At 22.5% G+C, this 22,571-nt stretch overlaps 7 protein-coding genes across 7 annotated transcripts; 6 read left to right on the forward strand and 1 right to left on the reverse strand.

Moving 5' to 3' along the window:
* Nucleotides 1-387: 387 nt before the first annotated feature.
* On the forward strand, nt 388-2,502 carry PBANKA_1459200 (delta-aminolevulinic acid synthetase; the record flags this gene model as incomplete). The annotated part of the gene is made up of 2 exons (XM_034567976.1): nt 388-2,165; nt 2,358-2,502. The coding sequence occupies 2 exons, from the start codon at nt 388-390 to the stop codon at nt 2,500-2,502; spliced, it is 1,923 nt and encodes a 640-aa protein (XP_034424419.1).
* Nucleotides 2,503-4,448: 1,946 nt separating this feature from the next.
* PBANKA_1459300 (actin I) lies at nt 4,449-5,579 on the forward strand (the record flags this gene model as incomplete). The annotated part of the gene is made up of 1 exon (XM_034567977.1): nt 4,449-5,579. The coding sequence occupies one exon, from the start codon at nt 4,449-4,451 to the stop codon at nt 5,577-5,579; it is 1,131 nt and encodes a 376-aa protein (XP_034424420.1).
* A 2,666-nt stretch (nt 5,580-8,245) lies between these two features.
* On the forward strand, nt 8,246-12,116 carry PBANKA_1459400 (clathrin adaptor domain-containing protein, putative; the record flags this gene model as incomplete). Its single annotated transcript, XM_034567978.1, has 11 exons — nt 8,246-8,464; nt 8,757-9,084; nt 9,213-9,306; nt 9,454-9,532; nt 9,647-9,731; nt 9,854-10,126; nt 10,219-10,886; nt 11,044-11,223; nt 11,390-11,451; nt 11,584-11,782; nt 11,910-12,116. 11 exons carry the CDS (start codon nt 8,246-8,248, stop codon nt 12,114-12,116), a joined length of 2,394 nt encoding a protein of 797 aa, XP_034424421.1.
* A 2,370-nt stretch (nt 12,117-14,486) lies between these two features.
* On the forward strand, nt 14,487-15,101 carry PBANKA_1459500 (myosin A tail domain interacting protein MTIP, putative; the record flags this gene model as incomplete). The annotated part of the gene is made up of 1 exon (XM_034567979.1): nt 14,487-15,101. One exon carries the CDS (start codon nt 14,487-14,489, stop codon nt 15,099-15,101), a length of 615 nt encoding a protein of 204 aa, XP_034424422.1.
* Nucleotides 15,102-15,889: 788 nt separating this feature from the next.
* PBANKA_1459600 (methyltransferase, putative) lies at nt 15,890-17,476 on the reverse strand (the record flags this gene model as incomplete). The annotated part of the gene is made up of 1 exon (XM_034567980.1): nt 15,890-17,476. One exon carries the CDS (start codon nt 17,474-17,476, stop codon nt 15,890-15,892), a length of 1,587 nt encoding a protein of 528 aa, XP_034424423.1.
* A 1,380-nt stretch (nt 17,477-18,856) lies between these two features.
* PBANKA_1459700 (pre-mRNA-splicing factor CWC26, putative) lies at nt 18,857-20,212 on the forward strand (the record flags this gene model as incomplete). Its single annotated transcript, XM_034567981.1, has 1 exon — nt 18,857-20,212. The coding sequence occupies one exon, from the start codon at nt 18,857-18,859 to the stop codon at nt 20,210-20,212; it is 1,356 nt and encodes a 451-aa protein (XP_034424424.1).
* Nucleotides 20,213-21,328: 1,116 nt separating this feature from the next.
* On the forward strand, nt 21,329-22,447 carry PBANKA_1459800 (conserved Plasmodium protein, unknown function; the record flags this gene model as incomplete). Its single annotated transcript, XM_034567982.1, has 1 exon — nt 21,329-22,447. The coding sequence occupies one exon, from the start codon at nt 21,329-21,331 to the stop codon at nt 22,445-22,447; it is 1,119 nt and encodes a 372-aa protein (XP_034424425.1).
* Nucleotides 22,448-22,571: the final 124 nt, after the last annotated feature.

A 22,571-nucleotide genomic window follows, 5' to 3' on the forward strand; every position in this document is an offset into this window, starting at 1 on the left:
TATATTATATTATATTATATTATATTTTATTTATATGGTAGTGTAAAAGGGATTATATTTCCTCAGTATGCACACATATATATAATATAAATGATTGTATATGTGTAATATATATGGGAAGATAAAAATCAAGATCAATACAAGGACGAAGAAGCATAAAATGGTAACATAAATATATCACATTAATTCAGTCTGTTATTTTTCTTACACTTTTTCAAAAAAAAAAAAAAGAAAAACAAAAGATTGTTTAATTAAATTATTTTGTTGTTTTGTATAGTTAATTTATGTTTAAACAGTTTTTATTATTTACATAAATAAGGGTATATAGAGAGAGTTGTAAGAAAATATATAAATTATAATTTGACCATATATACATACATATAAACAATGAGAAAGAAAAAAGCATTAAAGGTGAGTCTGGACGAAATAAAGAAATATTGTCCTTTTGTAAAAAATATTAAAATATTTTACGAAAACCATGAAAAAAAAAATAATGTTGTTTTATCAGTTATGTCTAATTTATGTCCCATAGGAAAAGCCATTAATGAAAAACATTTAATTGTAATAGATAATAAATCCAAAATAAATATCTTTAAAATTTTGAGGGGTTATAATTTATGTAGTAGAAAAAGTGTGGAAGAATGCATAAAAAAAAATAATGTAATAATTGAAGGGAAGTGTAAACATTTGGAAAATGAAAATAATGACATATATTTATATGAACATGAAATAAAAAATAATAACAGTTGTAATGAAAATACCATTATGGAGCTATTAAAATCGCCATATAATATATTTCAAAATGAATGTAATAATGATTTAAAAGAGCTTATAAACAAATTGTTTATAGATAAAAGATATAGAATATTTACTATACTAAATAAATTAAGGAAAATTTATCCTAATGTTTATATTGAAAATAATAAATTATTACTTTCGTCTTTTTATGAATTTTATCAAAAGTTTGGTTATAAATCATGTATAGGTGCTTCACCATATAATATAAAAAATGTCCTAGAATATTCCAATATAAAATTAGATTATAGTATGAGCAAAATGAAGGAAACATTTCATGGGAATAATACTAATAAATTAATAATAACAAATGAAAATACAAATAATAATGTGAATAAAATAAAAGATATATACAATATTAATTTAAATGGTTTTAGAAAGGGGAGTATTACTAATGATAAGACAGTTATTTGGTGTTCTAATGATTATTTATCATTATCTAATAATGAGCAAGTTATAGATGTAGGAATAGAAACTCTTAAAAAAATTGGAAACAGTAGCGGAGGTACTAGAAATATTTCAGGAAGTTTATTAAATCATACACATTTAGAATATATATTAGCTCAGTGGTTTAAAAAAGAAAGCGCTTTATTATTTACATCAGGGTATATAGCAAATGTGGGGGCATTAGGAACTTTAGGTAAATTACTTAATTTAGTTTTTGTATCAGATCAAATGAATCATGCATCAATAATTAATGGAATTCAAGAATCTAGATGTGAGAAATATATATTCAAACATAATGATATGGCCGATTTAGAAAATGTATTAAAAAATTTAAGAATGAAAAAAGAATACAAAGATAGGAAAATTATGATAGTGTTTGAATCTATTTATAGTATGTCTGGAAATATTTCTGATATCAAACAAATAATTCAACTAGCTAAAAAATATAACGCTCTCACATATATAGATGAAGTTCATGCTGTTGGTTTATATGGAAAAACAGGTTCTGGATATTCAGAAGAATTAAATTTATGTGATAAAATAGATATAATTAATGGTACATTGTCAAAAGCAATAGGATCATTAGGGGGATTTATTTGTGCTAATAAATATTATATAGATGTTATTAGATCTTATTCACCGCATTTTATTTTCACAACTTCTCTAACGCCTGTTAATATTACCACATCAGCTGAAGCGATATATATAATTCAAAATGACATAGAATTAAGAAATAAATTCAGAAATGTTGTTAATAAAACTAAAGAAAAATTAAAAGAACGAGGAATATTGATCATAGATAACAATTCGCATATTGTCGTTACTTTAATTAATTGTCCACAAAAATGTAAACAAATATGTGATGAACTTTTAACAATGTATAACATATACCTACAGCCAATTAATTACCCAACTGTTCCAAAGTAATCATATAAAATAATAAAAAAAAGAATACCCACATGTTTATGTGCAATTAATAATTCCTCTAAAAGTTTAACACCCGCCCATTCATCCATAGTGATTCGTTTTTCATACATTAGGGCGTATTTATATTATATGCATATATATTATATATATACACACTTGCATATGTCATTATTTTTTTTCCTTTTTAGGGGATCTGAAAGAATTAGAATTACACCATCACCATATCATACTGACGATCAAATTTCAAAATTAGCAGATAGTTTATATACATTATTTAAAAAGTATGAGGTTAATATGTTCAACAAAAAAAACAAAATCGAAATGAAGCTTTAACCAGAGGAAAGCACTAAGCACATGAATATAATTTTTCCTTTCTTTTTTTATACATCCAAATTTGTTTATTACTTTTATTCGCGCCTGAATTTTGTGAAATATCATACAGAATGGAGGTAAACATTTATATATACAATTGACGGTATTTCAGTAACTATGTTTTTAAAATGCTAATGGTTTATAATAAAAAAAACAAACACGATGTCTATTTTATTAATGTAACTGTCATCTTTAACATTTGTTTAAGATATTATACTTCACTTTTCAAGCAAAAGAGATATATAAAACATATCCATTAAATATATAAAAAAATATATATATAATATTTATTTTTATCATAAATTTTTTTCCTTTCTAAAGTTATTATATATGCATATTATAAGTGCTCATAAGATAATAACTTCAATATAAAGTATAGTTTTTACATATAAACCTAATGAGAGTATATAAATAGGGATATGATAAAATAAGAATTTAGAAATTATGAAAATACAAATAATTTTCAGAAAATTATTTCACATTTGGCTAGATGTTAAAAAAAAATGTTAATATAAAATGCGGTGATAAACATAGAATAGTCTATTGACAATTTGGCTATACTCGTAATTCACTATATATCAAAATTAATTGTGTGTAAAATAAAATAAATATATTTGTAAGGATATAGATATATATTGGTTTTTCTATATGACTTGTCAAGGAGTCTATGCATTTTCTTGTTTATATGTTTTTTATTGAAGAAAAAAAAAACAGGAGTTAGCCAAAATGCTAATAAAGTGAATTTTATTTATGTCCGATTGAAAGACCTAAGCAATTACAACTGTAACACATTACAAAAAACATTGAATAGTTAAAAGTGTATATACTACAAATGAAAGAATGCAGATCTTAATTTTAGCAATCCATAATATACTATATATATTATACATGGATATGGTATATGCAAAAATAAGAAAATGTTAATATTCAGAAACACACTAATTTATTTATTATCATTATATTTTTATTTTTTAGTGGGCAATACAATAAAATTGTGAAAAATATATGAGCACGCACACATGCACTATTAATTATATAAAATAGCATAAATTAAAAATAATAAAAAAAAAAGTAATACATTGCTCAATAGTAGTTGTTACTCCTTCCACAACAAAATAAGAAAAATATTAACTTTCAAAAAACACAATTTTTCATGTTATAAGAAAAAATATACACATTAATATACTTTGTTTATTTAAAAAAATTTTAATATAAAAAAACATAATTTTATATATTCCCAAAATTACATCCCTAGTTATAATTTAACACAAGTTCATTTTTATTATTTTTTTATCGTGCCCTTTTTTCAAACATATGTATAAGGCAAATTTGAACCTTTTTTTTTCTTTATACTTATTTTAATTATCTATCATCTATCTTTTTTTTCTACTGCATATATATCTTTCACTAATTGCATTTATATATACACATTTATTACACTATAGTTGACACAAATAAGATATACGACAATAGATATATACACATAATGTGCCTTTTTTTTGGTAAATTGTTTTATTAATGTTATGCACGCAGTTATATGCACTATTTAATTTAATTTAATTTTTATTTATTTAATTTATTATTTTTATATTCATTTATTATTTTAATACTTATTTATTATATATATATATTTATTTATTTATATTTATTTTTTTTTATATTCATTTATTTCCTGACTGAATTTTAATATTTATATGTATACAGAATTTAATTATTACACATAAATTTTAATTATTTCGTAAAAATTATTGAAAATTTTTTTTTATAATATTGTGATAACACACATTTGGAATAAATACATACACACGTTATTATAATACAAATTATTAAGGTACTTTTCATCGTGCATATTTAATATAAATTTTTACACACATATATATACTCATATACTTAAAAAAAAAATTAAAATGGGTGACGAAGAAGTTCAAGCTTTAGTTATTGATAATGGATCAGGTAATGTAAAAGCAGGTGTTGCAGGTGATGATGCACCTCGTTCAGTTTTCCCTAGTATAGTTGGAAGGCCAAAAAATCCAGGAATTATGGTAGGGATGGAAGAAAAGGATGCATTTGTTGGCGATGAAGCTCAAACAAAGAGAGGTATATTAACTTTAAAATACCCAATAGAACATGGTATTGTAACAAATTGGGATGATATGGAAAAAATATGGCACCATACATTTTATAATGAACTGAGAGCTGCTCCAGAAGAACATCCAGTTTTATTAACAGAAGCCCCATTAAATCCAAAAGGAAATCGTGAAAGAATGACACAAATTATGTTTGAATCATTTAATGTTCCAGCAATGTATGTAGCAATTCAAGCTGTATTATCTTTATATTCATCAGGCCGTACAACAGGTATTGTTTTGGATAGTGGTGATGGTGTTTCCCATACTGTTCCAATTTATGAAGGATATGCATTACCCCATGCAATAATGAGATTAGATTTGGCTGGAAGGGACTTAACTGAATATTTAATGAAAATTCTTCATGAAAGAGGATATGGATTTTCGACATCTGCAGAAAAAGAAATTGTAAGGGATATTAAAGAAAAGTTATGTTATATTGCTTTAAATTTTGACGAAGAAATGAAAACATCTGAACAAAGTAGTGATATTGAAAAGTCATATGAATTACCTGATGGAAACATTATAACAGTAGGTAATGAAAGATTTAGATGCCCAGAAGCATTATTTCAACCATCCTTTTTAGGAAAAGAAGCAGCAGGAATTCATACAACAACATTTAATTCAATTAAAAAATGTGATGTAGATATTCGTAAAGATCTTTATGGAAACATTGTTTTATCTGGAGGTACAACTATGTATGAAGGTATTGGTGAAAGGTTAACACGAGATATTACAACCTTAGCTCCATCAACCATGAAGATTAAAGTTGTTGCTCCCCCTGAAAGGAAATATTCTGTTTGGATCGGAGGATCTATTTTATCATCTTTGTCAACATTTCAACAAATGTGGATCACAAAAGAAGAATATGATGAATCTGGACCAAGTATTGTCCACAGAAAATGCTTCTAAATTAATTTGAAGTTATAATTGTCATGTGTGCAATGCAATGGGACGCATAAAGAACGAGCATTGCATAATAGGGGAAATATCAATAGCTTAATGAATTAAAGCCCTGAACTAATACATTTTTTTGCATATGAATATTTATGTATAGTTGTATATACATGTGTATATACAAATTTATAGATGCTTGTGAACAATTGTTTTATTTCATAGACATAAATTTTAACAGTTCAAAAAATGTTTCAAAAAACAAGCACCTTTTTAATATAATGGGTGGTGCAAATGGTATATTTTATATTACAAGAAAGCAAATAGTGAAAAATATAATAATAATAATAATAATGATAATAATAATAATAGTAATAATAACAATAATAATAGTAATAATAACAATAATAATAGTAATAATAACAATAATAATATATATACAATATTTTGAACTGTTTTTTTTTCACAGCATATATATTTTATTCAAAGTAAATGTGCTTACAAATTCACGTGTATAATTATTAGCCTATTTTTTTATACAGTAATATTAAAAAATAGTAACATGCTCGCATATTTACGTCTATACTATAAATCTTTTTTATTATTTCATTATTATATATTATTAAATTGTAAAAAATAATATATATATAATATTATATATAAATATCTAGTACGAAAAACCCAATCACATTCTATTTTTAAACCCATAGATATAACAATATGTAGCATTTATATAGTGCATACATTATAAAAACATGCATTATGTAATATACACATACTACTTTAAGGAAACATAATAACTCTAAAATAGTGGGCACAATGCCAATTAATTATTGTTTGCTATTCGAAGGGAAATGGTTTGCATTTTATGCGCAAAAAAAGTTAAGTATAAAGGTGCGAATAAATTGTTTATTCAATACATAAATGGGCTATTACAATTTTTTTGTTCCGACATTTTAAAATATCGAAATAAAAATTGTATTTATTGAGAAATGATATATCTATATGTGTGTATGATAAAGCATTCTTTATTAGTATTAAATAATTTATCCACCTATTGTAATTAAATAGTTTTTTGAAAAAATGTGAAAATTAATATTTTAAGGATACACCCACATAATGAAAATAATTATGGGGAAGTGTTTGTTTTAATTTTATAACATGTAGTATTTTACATTTTTATTTTTGTTAATATTTATGTATATAAGACATACCTTTTTATGAAAAACAATGATTTTAGAGCATTTTTCATTTATTTGGTTTATTTTTGATATATTTATATATTACAATTTTACATCCTAAGGGTATTATACTTTATAAATATAACATGTCTATGTTTTATTTAAAAATACGATTCCTATATGTATACTTATGAACATCGAATTAATAAAATTGTCAAAGCCTTTTATATGAAATATTAGTCTAATATATATAAAAAAAAAGAGAAAAATAAAAAATTATATTATACCTTCCATCTTTTCGCTATTTTTTTTTTTATTATTTCATAAAAAAGAGACAATAATGAAAAACAATAAGGCTCTTATTTTACAGTTATAAATTTATTATTTCATTGTTTAAGAATTTTTTTTTGATATTCATTAAAATAAATAATCGTTTTGAAACCTTACTATATACTTATATGTGCATATTTGCGTACATATTATATACCGGTTTGATGATACCCTATGATTAATGAATATATTTTACCTCTATATATAAGTATATGTTATTGAAAATGATGTTATTTAGTAAAAAAAACAGTGTGTGTATTATCGGTAGGCTTCTTTCTTTGTATATACCCACATCACTAAAGTGGCCTATGGGTATATATATAGCTTTTAAACACCTTCACAAAAAAATGCTTATTTATTTAAGTTTTGAATTTGTTTTTGTTTTCTTTATATAAAAAAAATAATTTAATTTAGAAAAGGAAAAAAGGAGAAAAACTATTTCCCACACGAATTATGATATATTTATACCCAATTTTTTTGTAATAAAATAAAATTATAAAACTTTTATAAGTTAAAAATGATTGCTTAGCAATAGTAGAAAAGGAAATATATATTTGTATATAAGAATTATAGATATATAGGCGTAAGGAGAAATAATATTCGGAAATTATCAACTATATAATGTTTATTTGCTCATTTATTTGTTATTTTTCCTTATATAATATACTTACACATTAACATGTTATATATATATATATATATATATATATATATGTGATAGAATTTCCAAAAGTAAATTAATGGAAAATATAACAAATATGTTGTAATCATCGATATATATAATATTAAAAATTTTGTTAAAAAAATAATGTTTATGAGTATATATTGACATCAAAAAAATATTATCCACATTTTTATAGTTTTTCACAATTTTGTAAATATCCAAAAAAGTGCAATATTGTACTTATTTATAAAAAAAAAAAATATTATTTAGATTACTATAAAAAATTATGTTATAATTGTAGAAAAAAAATAATAATAAAATAAACAAAAAAGGAAAGAAGATTAATAATAATAAATAAAATAAAAATAAAAATAAAACAAATGATTGATTGATTGATTGAACAACCAAACGATTAAATAATGAAATGAATAAAGTAACAGGAGAGAAAAACATAAAAAAAATAGTGAAATATATATAGAGTATAATATTTTTATTATGTATATCATATAATGGGGGTATGCAAAAAAAAACAGCAAAATGCTGGATCGAATGAAGATCAATTATTATTTAAAACCTGTACTGAATCAACTGAATATCTTCATCTATATTTTAAAGAATTAAAGAACCACTTAATTAAGTTTAAACAAATTGAAGAATTATACAATTTTTGTTATTTAAATTTAGGAGACATAACATGTCCTATAAATTCAAGAATAACTTCACTCAAGGTAAGTAAACGAATGAATTTTATTCAAAGTATTTTCCATTGATTAGTAATATACATGTACATATATATATATTGAAGAAATTGATAAAAAAGGGAAAAATCGAGGAAAAAAATAAAAAATAAAACCGTCGAAAAAGGCGCTAGTGAATATCTAATTTTTTTTTCTCACTTTCTTTCAATTAGAAAATAATAGGTGTAATTACATCATCCCCGTTTTTCAATATTATTATTACATTTCCATTTATTTATTTATTTATTTATTTTTTTTTTTTTTTTTTCTGCTTTTTTCGCAGGCAGTCAATTTATCTCTAGTTATAGAACCTAAAAATATTCAGCATCTGATTAATAGTGAAATAGTTGAATATGCATATAAACTTTTAAAAAGAAATAAAGAAGGTGCAAATACAAAAAAATCGTTATCATATTTTGGTAAGGGATCATATGAAGATATATATGCTTTAGTATTAGAAGCAAATTATTTATTTAAAACCATTAAACTTATAAAAATAATAAAAAATTCAAAAGAATATAAATTTATTGATAATATATTTAAAAAAATCCGAGATAATAAAATCGATTTGTTGGATCAGGATAATTTTTGTAATACAGAATTATTAAATGGTTAGCAATTCCATCTTATTTTGACTTATCTTTTTTTATTATTTTCAAGTTTTGTATTATCACAGGCTTTATAATAATGCTATTTTAAAATACACTGAAATAAATGTCTTTCATTTTTTATTTTGTAGATATAAAAAAATTAAAAAACAAATTATTAGATGCTTTAGATCAAGAATTTATAGATAACATAAAAATAAGTGATTTACATTCTGAATACATAAGGTAAAATTATTATGAAATATATATAAATAGTTTTAATTTGATAAGACACTTCCCTATATTTATTTATACACGATGAGTATGGCCTATACTCAAGTATTCAATTTTCAAGTTTAAAAAAGTTATAAATTTTTATTTTTTTTTTATTAGATTAATTAGCAACGCTAAAGATAATGCTATTAACTTTTTGTACAACGGATTGTATAGTATTTATTGCAAGACTGTTGATGTATGTGAAAAAAAATATATTCATGTATATAGTAAAAGTAAAAGGCTATTTTATACTTTTACACATACATACAATATAATCATATTTATACTTATGTGTCTATTCATTTATTAGGAAATTGAAGATGAAAATTTAAATATACGACTTGAATCATACTTTTCTAGTATAAACATTAAATCAAATAAAAATATAAATTTTGGTAATATACTTAAATTTATAAAAATAAATAGAGATTAATATTTTTAAACAAATCAAGAAATTTTTATAATATAAAAAATAAAAATACGATTGAAAATACAAATAATTTTTATTCTTTTACAGATTGGGATGACAAAAAAGTGAAACATCAGCTTAAAGGAAATTTAGATGGATCGAATAATTATAATTTATCAAACTCAATATTAAACCAAACAAATTTGAATACAAGTAATGATAATCTATTAGATAGCAAAAATAACAATGTTATAGAACAAAATATAACAAAAAGTAATATGCCTGAAAAAAATGATTCCAAAAAAAAAAATAGAGAGACAAATAAAGCGGTTTCCTTTAATATAACAAATAATAATATAGACGATTTTCATGAAAATAAAGGTAATTTTTTATTCATTATTTAACTGAAACACGTATATGTGTATTAATACATAAGCATGTTTGTATATGTAAATATATTTCACCATTTTTAGATACAATTAATAAAGAAGGGGGGGGAGAAGCGCCTGCCAATAATATGTTTAATTATGCAGAAAATAAAATAATGAAGACTTTGAATGAATCACAAAACGAGTTTGATATAAACAGTATAGATGAGTGGAGTAAATTGAAAGAATTTAAAGATAGAGGAAACAACGGGAATGAAAATGTATGGAACTGTGTTATAAAAAAAAGTAATTTTTATGAAACTAAAGAAGATTATGTAAATTATAATAAATTTTTCCAAGAAAAAGAAAATGGGTTGAAAGAACATACATTTGGAGATTTATTAGGAATGAATAATTATATCGATTCAAAAAATGGAAATAAAAATAATGAACATTATGGATTAAATAAAAAAAATAATTATGAGGAACATAATAATTTAATTAATGACAAATTTACAAAAAACATTTCTTCTAATAATACTATAATAAAAACTCATAATAATAATAATTTGGATAATGACTCACATGTTAAAAGTAAGGAAAATATAATAAATTATGATCCTAAAAAAAAACAAAATATATCAACATCATCAAACAATAATAGCAACATAAGTTATTTTAACAAATATTTCACACAATATGATAATATATTCAATGTACAAGAAGCCATTTTAAGAAATAAATCTCTGTTGTATTCGGATGACAATTTAGAGGTATAGCTACAAACTTAAATTATTTATTCAATATTTAATGTATGTTCACAAGTTAGTTAAATTGATAACCCTCTATTTATTCCTTTATCTCCATACCTGCACATACACACACACATATCAAGTATCATATTTTCAAATATTTGTTTCCACCTTGTAGATATTCATGGATCAAAACTATTACGATGTAAAGGGGCTTATAAAATTTTTTTTCAAAAACAAACGTCAAATCAACTTTTATGATTTGGATATGCAAATATCCAATAAAATATTATTTCCTTTGAAATTTAAATTTGCTCCACATGAAAAATTATTATCGGCACACTCTACGAAATGCTATGTTAGTATATTTATTTTTTCGAAAGAGTAAATTATTTGTGTATATATATTTATATGAATGTTATGTGTGTGATTAATTTTTTAGTAAGCTGTTTGTGGGAAGCTAATATTGCACACGTATTTTTATTTTTTTTTTATTCTTTATTTTTCATTTTATGCTTAATCAGGAAATGGCTGTGAAATGTTCGAGGGTATACAACGGATTTCCATTAATTAAAATATCATACAGGTAAAACATATTTACATTTCTTTGCTTTATATAATGTTAATTGAATAAACTGCTAACAACATGTGTGTGTGTATATATAATAATTTGTTCATGCATTATTAAATCTTTTTAATTGATTAATATTTTTTGTAGAATGCAAGATATGTTAAGAAAGAACATCGAAATCAGATTGCCCATAGCAATAAATAAATTTATGAAAAAAACCAAAATAACACGAGAAATTTTTGACAAATTTTGGAACAATGAAAATTTTAATACAAATAAAGAAGAGAAAATAATTACTAAAGATGATAATATTAATAATAATACGTTAATAGAAAGAGCATGTTTAGTAAGACATAAATATTGTTAAAATTAATTTTATCATTTTTTTTATAATTAAACTGAGATTATTTCTATACATGTTGCGTGGATATATGCTTTATATCAACACTTAATTTATTTTTTGCATTTTTTAGGGGGAAGCACTAAATCTATGTTATATAGAAGATAAAATTTGTTTATGTGGGTGCTATTCTGACAATTCTAGTGCCATGGAAAATTATTTTGTACTTGTAGGAGTTGAAGTGATGAAAAGAAAAATAAAAATTATTTGTAAATCAAATAATTCTACCTTATCTTCAGCTATATTATTTTTAATTATATTAATGCTTAAGAATCATTGATATGTGATTAAAGTTTATACATGAAACAACAACAAATTTCTCAATATCCCACCATACCAATTTTCCACTTTTTTTAAGTATATTATCAAGTTTGCATAATTAACTTTCCATTTTTTTTTTGTTTATTTAATTTTAAATTGTAAACAAATGGAAAATAAAAGGATATCCCATTTTGTGTCATATGGCAAATTCTTTAAAAATATTTTGCACACATTTATACGTTATTTTTTCGGTGTGTTTCTTTGTTTTTTTTTATGTTGTTTTTAATACCTTTTTTACATATATCAACAAATTGATTTATATAACCTTGAATGTGTTTTCCAAACATGCATTTGCATATTATTTATTTGGAATATATTTTGTATTTATTCCATTCCTTTTAATAAGCAGATACATATACACCTTCTGATTTACCATAGCAATTTTTTTATTTTAATCATTTCATTTATGAATTCGTAATTATATATTTGTATGTATGGCTATATGTGATTTTGTTTACTTTAGAAAATGATAAATTTTTTATATTTCTTAGAAATATTATATTCATTTAAATGATTGTTATATATATTGGACGGTATTGTATATACATGAAACGTTACTATGATATACAAATTATATATTAAAAATAAACTTATTTCACACAAAAAAATGATTAGTTGTTATAAAAAAAATAAATCTTTAATGTAGAGAAGAAAAATAATCGAATTTATTCATAATCTTATATAAATAGCAAAATAGAATAAATCAATGAGAAAAAATACCAATATAGTGTGTATTTTGATATACCTTAAATTGTGTTAATATTTTATAGATATAATATGCCTAATATGTGAATAGTAGTAATATTTTATAAAAAAATATTTCTTATATATATAAACATTTTCTTTTTTTTTAATTATGCATAAAAAAGAGATTGATTTAATAGTAGTATAATAATTCTGTATATCATATACAGCATCTATCTATACTCATTTTTCTTTGTAATAATGTGTTAATTTGGAAATTTAAGAAATATATCGATAAAATAGGGGTGTACACAAATAATACTGTATTTATTGCTTATAATTAAGGTGTATGTACATGTGGACAAAGGACAACTATATATATGATATATTTGTGTATATATATATTACTCAATTTTATTTTAATTCTTAGTAATTAAGTAATTTTCCATTAATTTTTCCCGTTATTATTGTATATTTTGTGATATTATACTTATATAGTATCCTCTTAATTTTTTAGGATTTTCCTCTACCTCATTTTTTATGCATTTTTGTGCGAAAACAAAATTATATTAAGTATATACAAGGTTAAGATATAATTTTCTTTTTAGTACCATAATAAAAAAAATAAAAAACGGTAATAATATTTGGCTAGTAAACATTATGAACATACATAAAAAATATGATTTTTTTTTTTTTTTTTATTTGAATATTATTATTAGCTATAATAACATCATAAATTATTGTCTATATATAACTCATAAATTAACAGTATATACATTTAAAAATTACCATTATATTAGAAAGAAAAAAGAAGGTATTCATATTATTCTACATTAAGAAATATGAAAAATAATACTATATGTAGTATTATATTTAGCTTTTTTCTTATTACTATATATGTGTAGAAATGTTAAATTTAAATTGTCATGTAATTATATCATTTTTTAGTAACTAAAAAAATAATAATATATGAATTCGTTTCGCTTTTTTTTTATTATTAGATTTCCATATTTGCTTAAAGAAAACAGCTCACTATTTTTGCACACACATTTTTAGGTGCTACATTTTGAATAAATTATGAACACACAATAATATTTATTAAAAAAAAATTACAATTATACACACGCAATAAATATTGTGTGCTTATTTTATTTTTTTTTCTTAAAATAAAAAATTTATAGCTATATAAAACAACATTGGAGACTTTCTATATATATAATAACCTCTCCCATACCTTAAAAAAAAAAAAAAATTATGTACATATATACACAATTATAAATATGTGAAAAAATAAACGTATACACAATTTCACTTTTTTCAAATTAAAATGTCTTCTTAAATAAGGTTCTTAATTTAATTTATTTTATTTTTATTTTTATTTATGAAATTAAAAAAATAGTTTGTTTTTAATTATTTATAAATTATGTAAAATTAAAGTGTATACATTTCTATTATTAAAGGGCGTTGTTTTAAGAACTAATATTTTATATTTAACGATAGTTGTTAAACGTTATTTTGTTTTTGTTTTTTTTTTGTTTTTTTATTTTTTTATTTTTTTTTTGCTTTTTTTTGTTCCTTTTTTGGTACTTTTATATTTTATTTGTTTTTTACCTTTCTTTTAATTTAAAAAATATATATCGCAAAAATGGAACAACAATGCCATATGTGTTATTTCGAATTACCTGACGCTAAAACAACAATAGGTCCATATGATAATGAATTAAATTATTTTATGTGGGGACCCGGTTTTGAATGGAAACCAGAACCAGTAGTAAAACAAATATCAGGAGAAGATACTTATGATGAAACTGAAGAATCAGAAGAATCCGAACATGGTTTTGATGAATTAGATGAAAAAGTTAATAAAGATGATAGAAAAATATATTTTGATGAAAAATCCAGCAGTGGAAAAATAAGCATAGAAAATGCTTCTTACAATGCTAGAAGATTAGGGTTAGCTCCATCAAGTAAGGATGAAGAAAAAATTAGAGATTTATATGGAGATAATTTAACATATGACCAATATTTAGAATATTTGTCTATGACAATTCATGATAAAGATAATGCCGAACAATTAGTTAAAATGTTTGCATATTTCGATACCAATACAACTGGTTTCTTAACCAAAAACCAAATGAAAAATATTTTAGTCACATGGGGAGATGCTTTAACTGAAGATGAAGCAATGAATGCACTTAATGCATTTTCAAATGACGACAAAATCGATTATAAATTATTTTGCGAGGATATATTGCAATAAATTTTATAATCTATATTTTTACAATTTATGCAATTGTGATTTAATATGTGTATACACACATATATATATATATATATATTTCGTGATTCCCGCATTTTAATTATGTTTTCTATGATTTATTTCATTATCATTTTTTTTCCATAAAAATATTCCTATTTGTAATATTGTTATATTTTATGGAATGCTTCAATCTGTTTTTTTTCACTATAAATATTTGAGAACGTAGTTGTATGCATGCTATTCTATATAAGGAATAATAATGTATGCACAATTTATATGCACAAATGTGGATTTGTGGATATTTTATTAAACGATTTTAATTGTTATTTTGATCCCATTGGCATGTTTATTCTGGTATAATAATGTACTAACTCATTAAAGGTAGTATGTTTTTTTTAAATTATGGCATAAATATATATTAGCCATTTATTCATATTAAAAAAAGGTGAGTATTCACAAAATATAATAAAAAAGAATGCATAATATATGCACATATTTGATTTAATTCTTAATTTTATAAAACAGTCAAATATAGGTAAAAGTATATGAATTAAAAAGAATGATAGGATATATATATACATTATTATGCTCATAAATTAATTAATGTGTATATATGGGGTAATAAAACAAATAGAGTAAAATATGAATTAACAAAAATAGGATATTAAAAACAGTAATAATAAAGTATTATAGTTTGTGTGTAAATTAAATATATGTTTTATAGACAAAGGAATTGTTCAATTAAGTTTATCTGTTACATGCATTTCAAATTATTTATTTTGCTAATTTTAAAAATCAACTTGTAATAAAAACCAGTAAAAATCGGAAAATTGATATAAGGATAAATTAACAGGGTGATCTGGGGAAGCGCGACCTTGTCCAACAATTTTAACATTTTTTTTAGATTGATGAAATGATGTGTTAATAATGTTTATATAATTTTGATAGGAAAGTAATTTTGTGGTGAATATAATAAGTATTAATCCATTTGGGGTGACATAATTTTGTGTTAAGTTAATTAAATCGATATACTTTTTTGTCCCAGACTCAATAAACTTAGATTTTGGGATAAGATTAGGAGGATCCAAAATGATTATATCAAAAAGCTTGTTACAATTTTTTAAGAATGTTATAGCATCTAAACATATGAATTCGATATTACTTTGTTCACTATTTTCCATAGGAGCGTGTGCAATATTATTTATAATAGCGGATTGTTTAGCTAGCTGAACAAAATGTTTATCTTTTTCTACACATGTGACATGCATTGCTTTTCCATTTTTAAGACATTGAATACCGAAGGAACCAACATAAGAAAATAAATCAAGAACATTTTTTTGACAAGCATAATTAGATATAATATTTCTTAAATGTTGTCTATTAAAAAACCATCCAGTATTCGGAGAATTAATAAGATCTATTATAAAAAAACATCCATTTTCATTTAATATGACGTGTTCAGAAAATTTTCCATAAACAACTTTTTTATATATTTCTAATTTTTCATTTAATCGTTCTTTATTATCATTTCTAAATATAATAGCTTTTGGATTTAATAATTCAATAATTGCATCATTAATATTACAAGCCATCATTTCGCATCCTAGTGTTAAATGTTGTATACTAATTATATCATCATACCTGTCGATTATAAGTCCAGGAATATGATCCCCTTCACTATTAATAAGTCTATAACAATTGCTACTATTTAATTGAGGATATGAAAATTGAGAAATAAGAGGGTTTGTATGGATATTATCTTCTTTGTTGATTTGAAAGATTTGATTTGGTGAATTATTATTTATTGGCAAGCTTTGGTCCGATAAAAATGTTTGATCAAATTTTTTTTTTAAAGCTGCTTCACCATTTATTATTTTTGATCTCCATAATAAACTTTGTTTTATTCGTTCAATAAAAAAATGAATATTAATAGTAAACAAATGATTGGTACTTATTATTCTTGCAGTAATTAAAGCATAAGGATTAAATGTTGCAACCCCGAATGATTCATTTTTATTATTTTTTATATTAACCAAAGTTAATGATGTTTGTTTTATTTCCTCGATATTTTTTACTTGGTTACTATAAATAAAAGGAAAATTTTTTTTCAATTTTTTATCATAAAGGACATTTTCTTCATCATCTTTCAAATATAAACATGGTCTTGAATTTACATTATCTATATATGGCTCATAATGATATTTATATAGTTCTTCTTTAAATTTTGTATTTTTTTCATATTTTAATTTTGAATGCGAATGGCGACAATTTTGATAATTTAAGGAACCAATGTATCGGTACATAACATGTTGTAATAATTTATACGCCCTATGTTCACATTCTTTATTTATTACACTTATTACTTTTTCTCTCATTTTTTATTTATTATACATGTTCCTTTTTCTCACATTCTTTATCTTTATTTTTTATCACACCCTTTGAAAGTAATTAAACATATTTCCATTTGTGAATTTGCATATAACCACATATATATTAGTTTGTGTATGTACTTATATTTTAGTTGGTATTTTTATTAGGTAAAAAAAAAAATTAAATTTCATAAAATAAAACCATATTTGTATAAGATATAAATCAGTTGAATAAATATATTCTCATTTGTCTTCAAGTTATGTTTTAATATTTTTGTTTACAAAAAGTATGGAATTATAAATTAACTTTCTAATTATAAATATATATATATTAGTAATGATAATATATTAATAGTTGATCTATAGATATATCAATCGTTTTCTGTCTTTGTGTTAAATTATAAAGGTAACGAATGCTGGATAAAATATATATAATTTTTTAAAAAAACATTAATACAATTATAAAACAAGCATATTAGCACATTTGCTTTTCCTCTTCTTATACGACTTATGTTTACCCAATTTAGTTATTTTTGCAATTTTTGAAAATTTTGTTGGATGGAATTTGTGTTTTATTATATTCTGTGTATACGTATATACATTTTGAATTTATTATTTATGTGAATATTGTTATGAAATAAATGCTTACAAATTCGAAAAACGGTTGGTGATAAAAAAAATGAAAAAAACAAAAGTGATGAGAAGTATTATATATATATGTAAACTATACTTAGAGGAGTTGAGATTATATGATAAAATGGAAAATTGTGAAATATTTTTTCAAAAAAAATAAAGTAAATAAATAAACATAACAAAAATGTGCATTATATGTACATATATGCATTTATAAAATAAAAAACTGAATGGAGAAAATTTATCAAACTTTAAAGAGCAAAATAAAATATATTTATAGTGTTTGTTAAGAATGAAACTGACAAAAAATAGAAAAATAAAATAAATAATTAAGCATATATATTTTTTAGTATTTAAAAAAATTGATAAAGCATAAAATTGAAGGATTAGTGATACAAACATAGAGAAATGTTTTTTTCATGTATATTTTTTTCCCTTAAAAAAATGTAAATTTTCACAATCTTTTGTCAAAGTAAAGAAATTACAATTTATATTGGAAACAAAATATATTATATGCATACATATATTTATATGTATTGATTAAAGTTCATCGGGAAATATGTATACCTTTTATATAGCCGTCTTAGAATGAAATATAACCCAACTAATACAATAGGCATGTCGCTTAAATAAAGTGGGATAGAATTGCATATAGTGTAAACTGATATATTATAAATTATTGTAATATACATATATTTATATCTGTGTATTATTATAACTATGCATGTGGATATATAAGAGTAATTTAACAAAATGGAGGAATACTTACGGAATAAATATTTAAAAAATGATGTAGAAAAAAAGAAGAAAAAAAATAAAAAAGGAAAAATAAAAATCCATGATAGTGATGATGAAAATGAAAGATTTAATAAAAATAATATAAAAAATAATAATTCAGAAGAATATAATTTGATTGAATCAGATTCAAGTTCAGATATACCTATAACTATTATGCAAAATGACGGCATGGATATATTAGATTTATCTCGTGAAAAAAAAAAAAAAATTTTACAAGTTTTAAACAATGATATATTAGTAGATAGTTCTTTTAATGATGTTGATAAAAATCCCGAAAAAAAAAAGAAAAAAAAAAAAGAAAAGGGTTTAAAAAATTTAATAAAGAAAGCGCATATTACTAAACAAGTGAAACAAAGTCAGCATAACGATATTGATGAGCAAAATTATAATCATAAATTTAATAATACTGAGGTGAAGCATATCTCAAAACCTTCATTAAATAGTAACAAAAATTCCAAACAAATTAATCGAACTAGCTCAGAAGAAACATACCGAAGACAAAAATGTAATAATCATCGGGGTAGCAGTTCTGACATTTCACTTCCAAGAAGAAAAGGAAAAGAACAAGATAGCAGTTCTGACATTTCACTTCCAAGAAGAAAAGGAAAAGAACAAGATAGCAGTTCTGACATTTCACTTCCAAGAAAGGAAGCGAGCAGGTCCACTAGTATGGATAGTCAACCAGGAGGAAAGGGTTCGAATATTATTGAATACTCATCTGGCTTATCAAATAAAAAAAACAATGAAGAGGAAAATGAAGTAGTAAAAAATTTTGATAAAAATACTAATACAATTTATAGAGACAAAGCTGGTAAAATAATTTCAAGAGAAGAATGGATTAAAAATATTAAAAATGAAAAATCAAGATATCGACATGGGATAGATGAAATAAAAGAAAACAACAAAAATGAAAGAAATAAAAGAAATCGGAAAAGTAAAAAGTATAATAATGATCAAAATATAAAATTAGAATGGGGAACTGGGTTAGTACAAAAAGAAATGCGAGAAAAAATAATAAAAGAAAATAAAAAATTAGTAAATAAAAAGAATATAATAAATTATGATTATGATAGTGATTACGATCAAAAATTAAAACAAGATATAAGAAAAGAAGATCCAATGAATAAATATTTAGTACAATCAAATCAAGAAAACCAAAAAGCAAAATGTAGATATCAATCTCCATACAATAGATTTAATATTTTGGCAGGATATAGATGGGATGGTGTAATAAGAGGAAATGGTTTTGAGCAAAAAAGATATGAAATTTTAAAAGAAAAAGAGTTGAAAGATCGATTAGCATATATATAAGTTTAGGTCATAACAAAAGTATACCAAAAAACAAAAGCAAGAAGTCATATATATTCTACTATGTTATTGTTAATATTCCCATATAATTTTTTTTTCATTTTTCCCCATTTTTACGTTCCTTTTTTATAAAAAAATATAAAACGAAGAAAAAATGAATTTCATCATTATATAGTATAGCATGAAAAAAAAATTCCTAATAAAATGGTGAAATAATGCTGTAGGAATATGCCTATATTTTTTGTAGTGATAATGCATTCACAATATCTATCTCCCTACATTGAAATATAAATGTTAATTTTGTATTTTATTTATTTTTTTTAATCGTCATTTTATATTTTCACATTTTAATTTATTTAATTTATATTTAATTTAACTTTTTTTTGTAAACAAAATTTAGAATATTCGTTCAATTATTTAATTGTAGCAATGCAAATTTAAGTTATAAGAGAGTAATGTGTTTACTTTTACCGCTACATTTATGTTTTTTTTTTATGACCCTGCAATATTTTTTGGCAAATTATTTAGCTTGAAATATATATTTTTTTTTTTGAAATATTCTATCAAATTTTGCATTATTCATTAAGATAATATATGTTTTTTTTTCAATATATATATGTGATAATATTTATGGGGTAGGTAGTCGTTGGCTTTATATTATCTTTGCATAAATGGCCATTTCATTTTTATTTGTTTAGTTTTTATGAAACATAAAAATAAGCTTACTATATGAATGTTCTCAGCATGCGCATACATAGGCATGTTATATTGCTGTGCATGTAAGGTACAAATTTTGCATTCCTTGTTCATATTTGTTTTATTGTATCCATTTGTGTATTTCTCATTCCATACAAAGTATTGCAATTTTTCAAAGCATTATATATGAGAGTTTTCATGTATGTTTGTGATAAAACTAGTAAACAAATTAATTAATCAAGATATATACATAAGTATCATTTCTATATAAGTATGCATACATAATTTTTACTTTGATATGAACATATGGAATATTAAATCAATAAAAAAAAAAACTCCTTATCATGATAATGTAAAAGAGGTGATCACTAATAATAGCATAGTTGAGAAAAATTCACACACACACAAAAAAAATACACCACAATGAATAGTATATATAAAAAATTAATATGCATTAATCGACATAGAATAAAGAACAATTTTTTTTTAATAAGTTATGATAAGATAAAAGCAAGCGAATTTAAAATACAAAAAAGATATTTTTTTTTTTTTAAAAATGATAAAAACGATATCATTAAAAATGAAATTGACGAAATATTAAAACAAGAAGATTATTCGATACTTACAAAACATAAAAAAGTGACACCTTCAAGCCAAAATACTGTAGAAAGCAAATATGGAAATAATAATAAAAGTAAAGGGAAAATAAAAAGATTATTTATATTTATAGCATTTCAAAGTATACCGATAATAGGATTAATGTATTTATTTAAATATATTGAAGAAGAAAAATTAGCAGAATTAAACTATTCATTTGAAACATCTGATGATGTTATAAATGAGACGATAAAATTGATAGAAGTTAACCCCAAATGTTATTGTCTATATTCTAATAATAATGAAATTAATACCTTTTTCATTGATCCATTATATCCAGAAAGTTCAGAAATAAATTATGAGCAAGGAATAAATAGTAAGGAGGGTAATACTACTACTCTTATAAAGAGTGACAAAAAGGAATCCGGAGAAATACCACTACCAAAGGACAGTTTTCAGGATAGCGAAATTACTGAAATATCCAAATCATCACAACATGAAACAGAAGAAAATAAAGGAAGTATTGAAAGCCTCATAGAATCGTTAAACACGTCGATTATTCAAAAGACTATGAGAGTAAAATCATCAACTGAACTACCTTTAAATTATTTATATTTTTGTATAGCCAAAAATAGTGATATACATAATTTTTTAAAAAATAAAAATAATAATATAAGTATATTATATACTGATGATAAAAAAAATGTATATGCTACCTTAACAGGCAATGCAACAATAATAGAAAATGAAAATATCAAAAATATCATATGGACAAATAAATGGGCCTATCTTATACCAGGCGATTACAAAGATAATTATATATTAATTAAATTTACTCCATCTCTAATTTCAATTAAAACAATTGGTTTAAAAAATACTCATTGGAAAAGTAATATAGTTAAACGGGGGTTGATTGATGACAAAATATCATGGATTAAAGTATAACCTACTTATTTTTCTATACATATAAGATGATTATATATATATTTATAAACGTAGTATTATTTTTTATGTGTATACATAGTATCAAAATCTTGAGTAATATATGCTACATGTATTATTATTTATT

Source organism: Plasmodium berghei (assembly GCF_900002375.2).
Source record: "Plasmodium berghei ANKA genome assembly, chromosome: 14".
Lineage (NCBI taxonomy): Eukaryota > Apicomplexa > Aconoidasida > Haemosporida > Plasmodiidae > Plasmodium > Plasmodium berghei.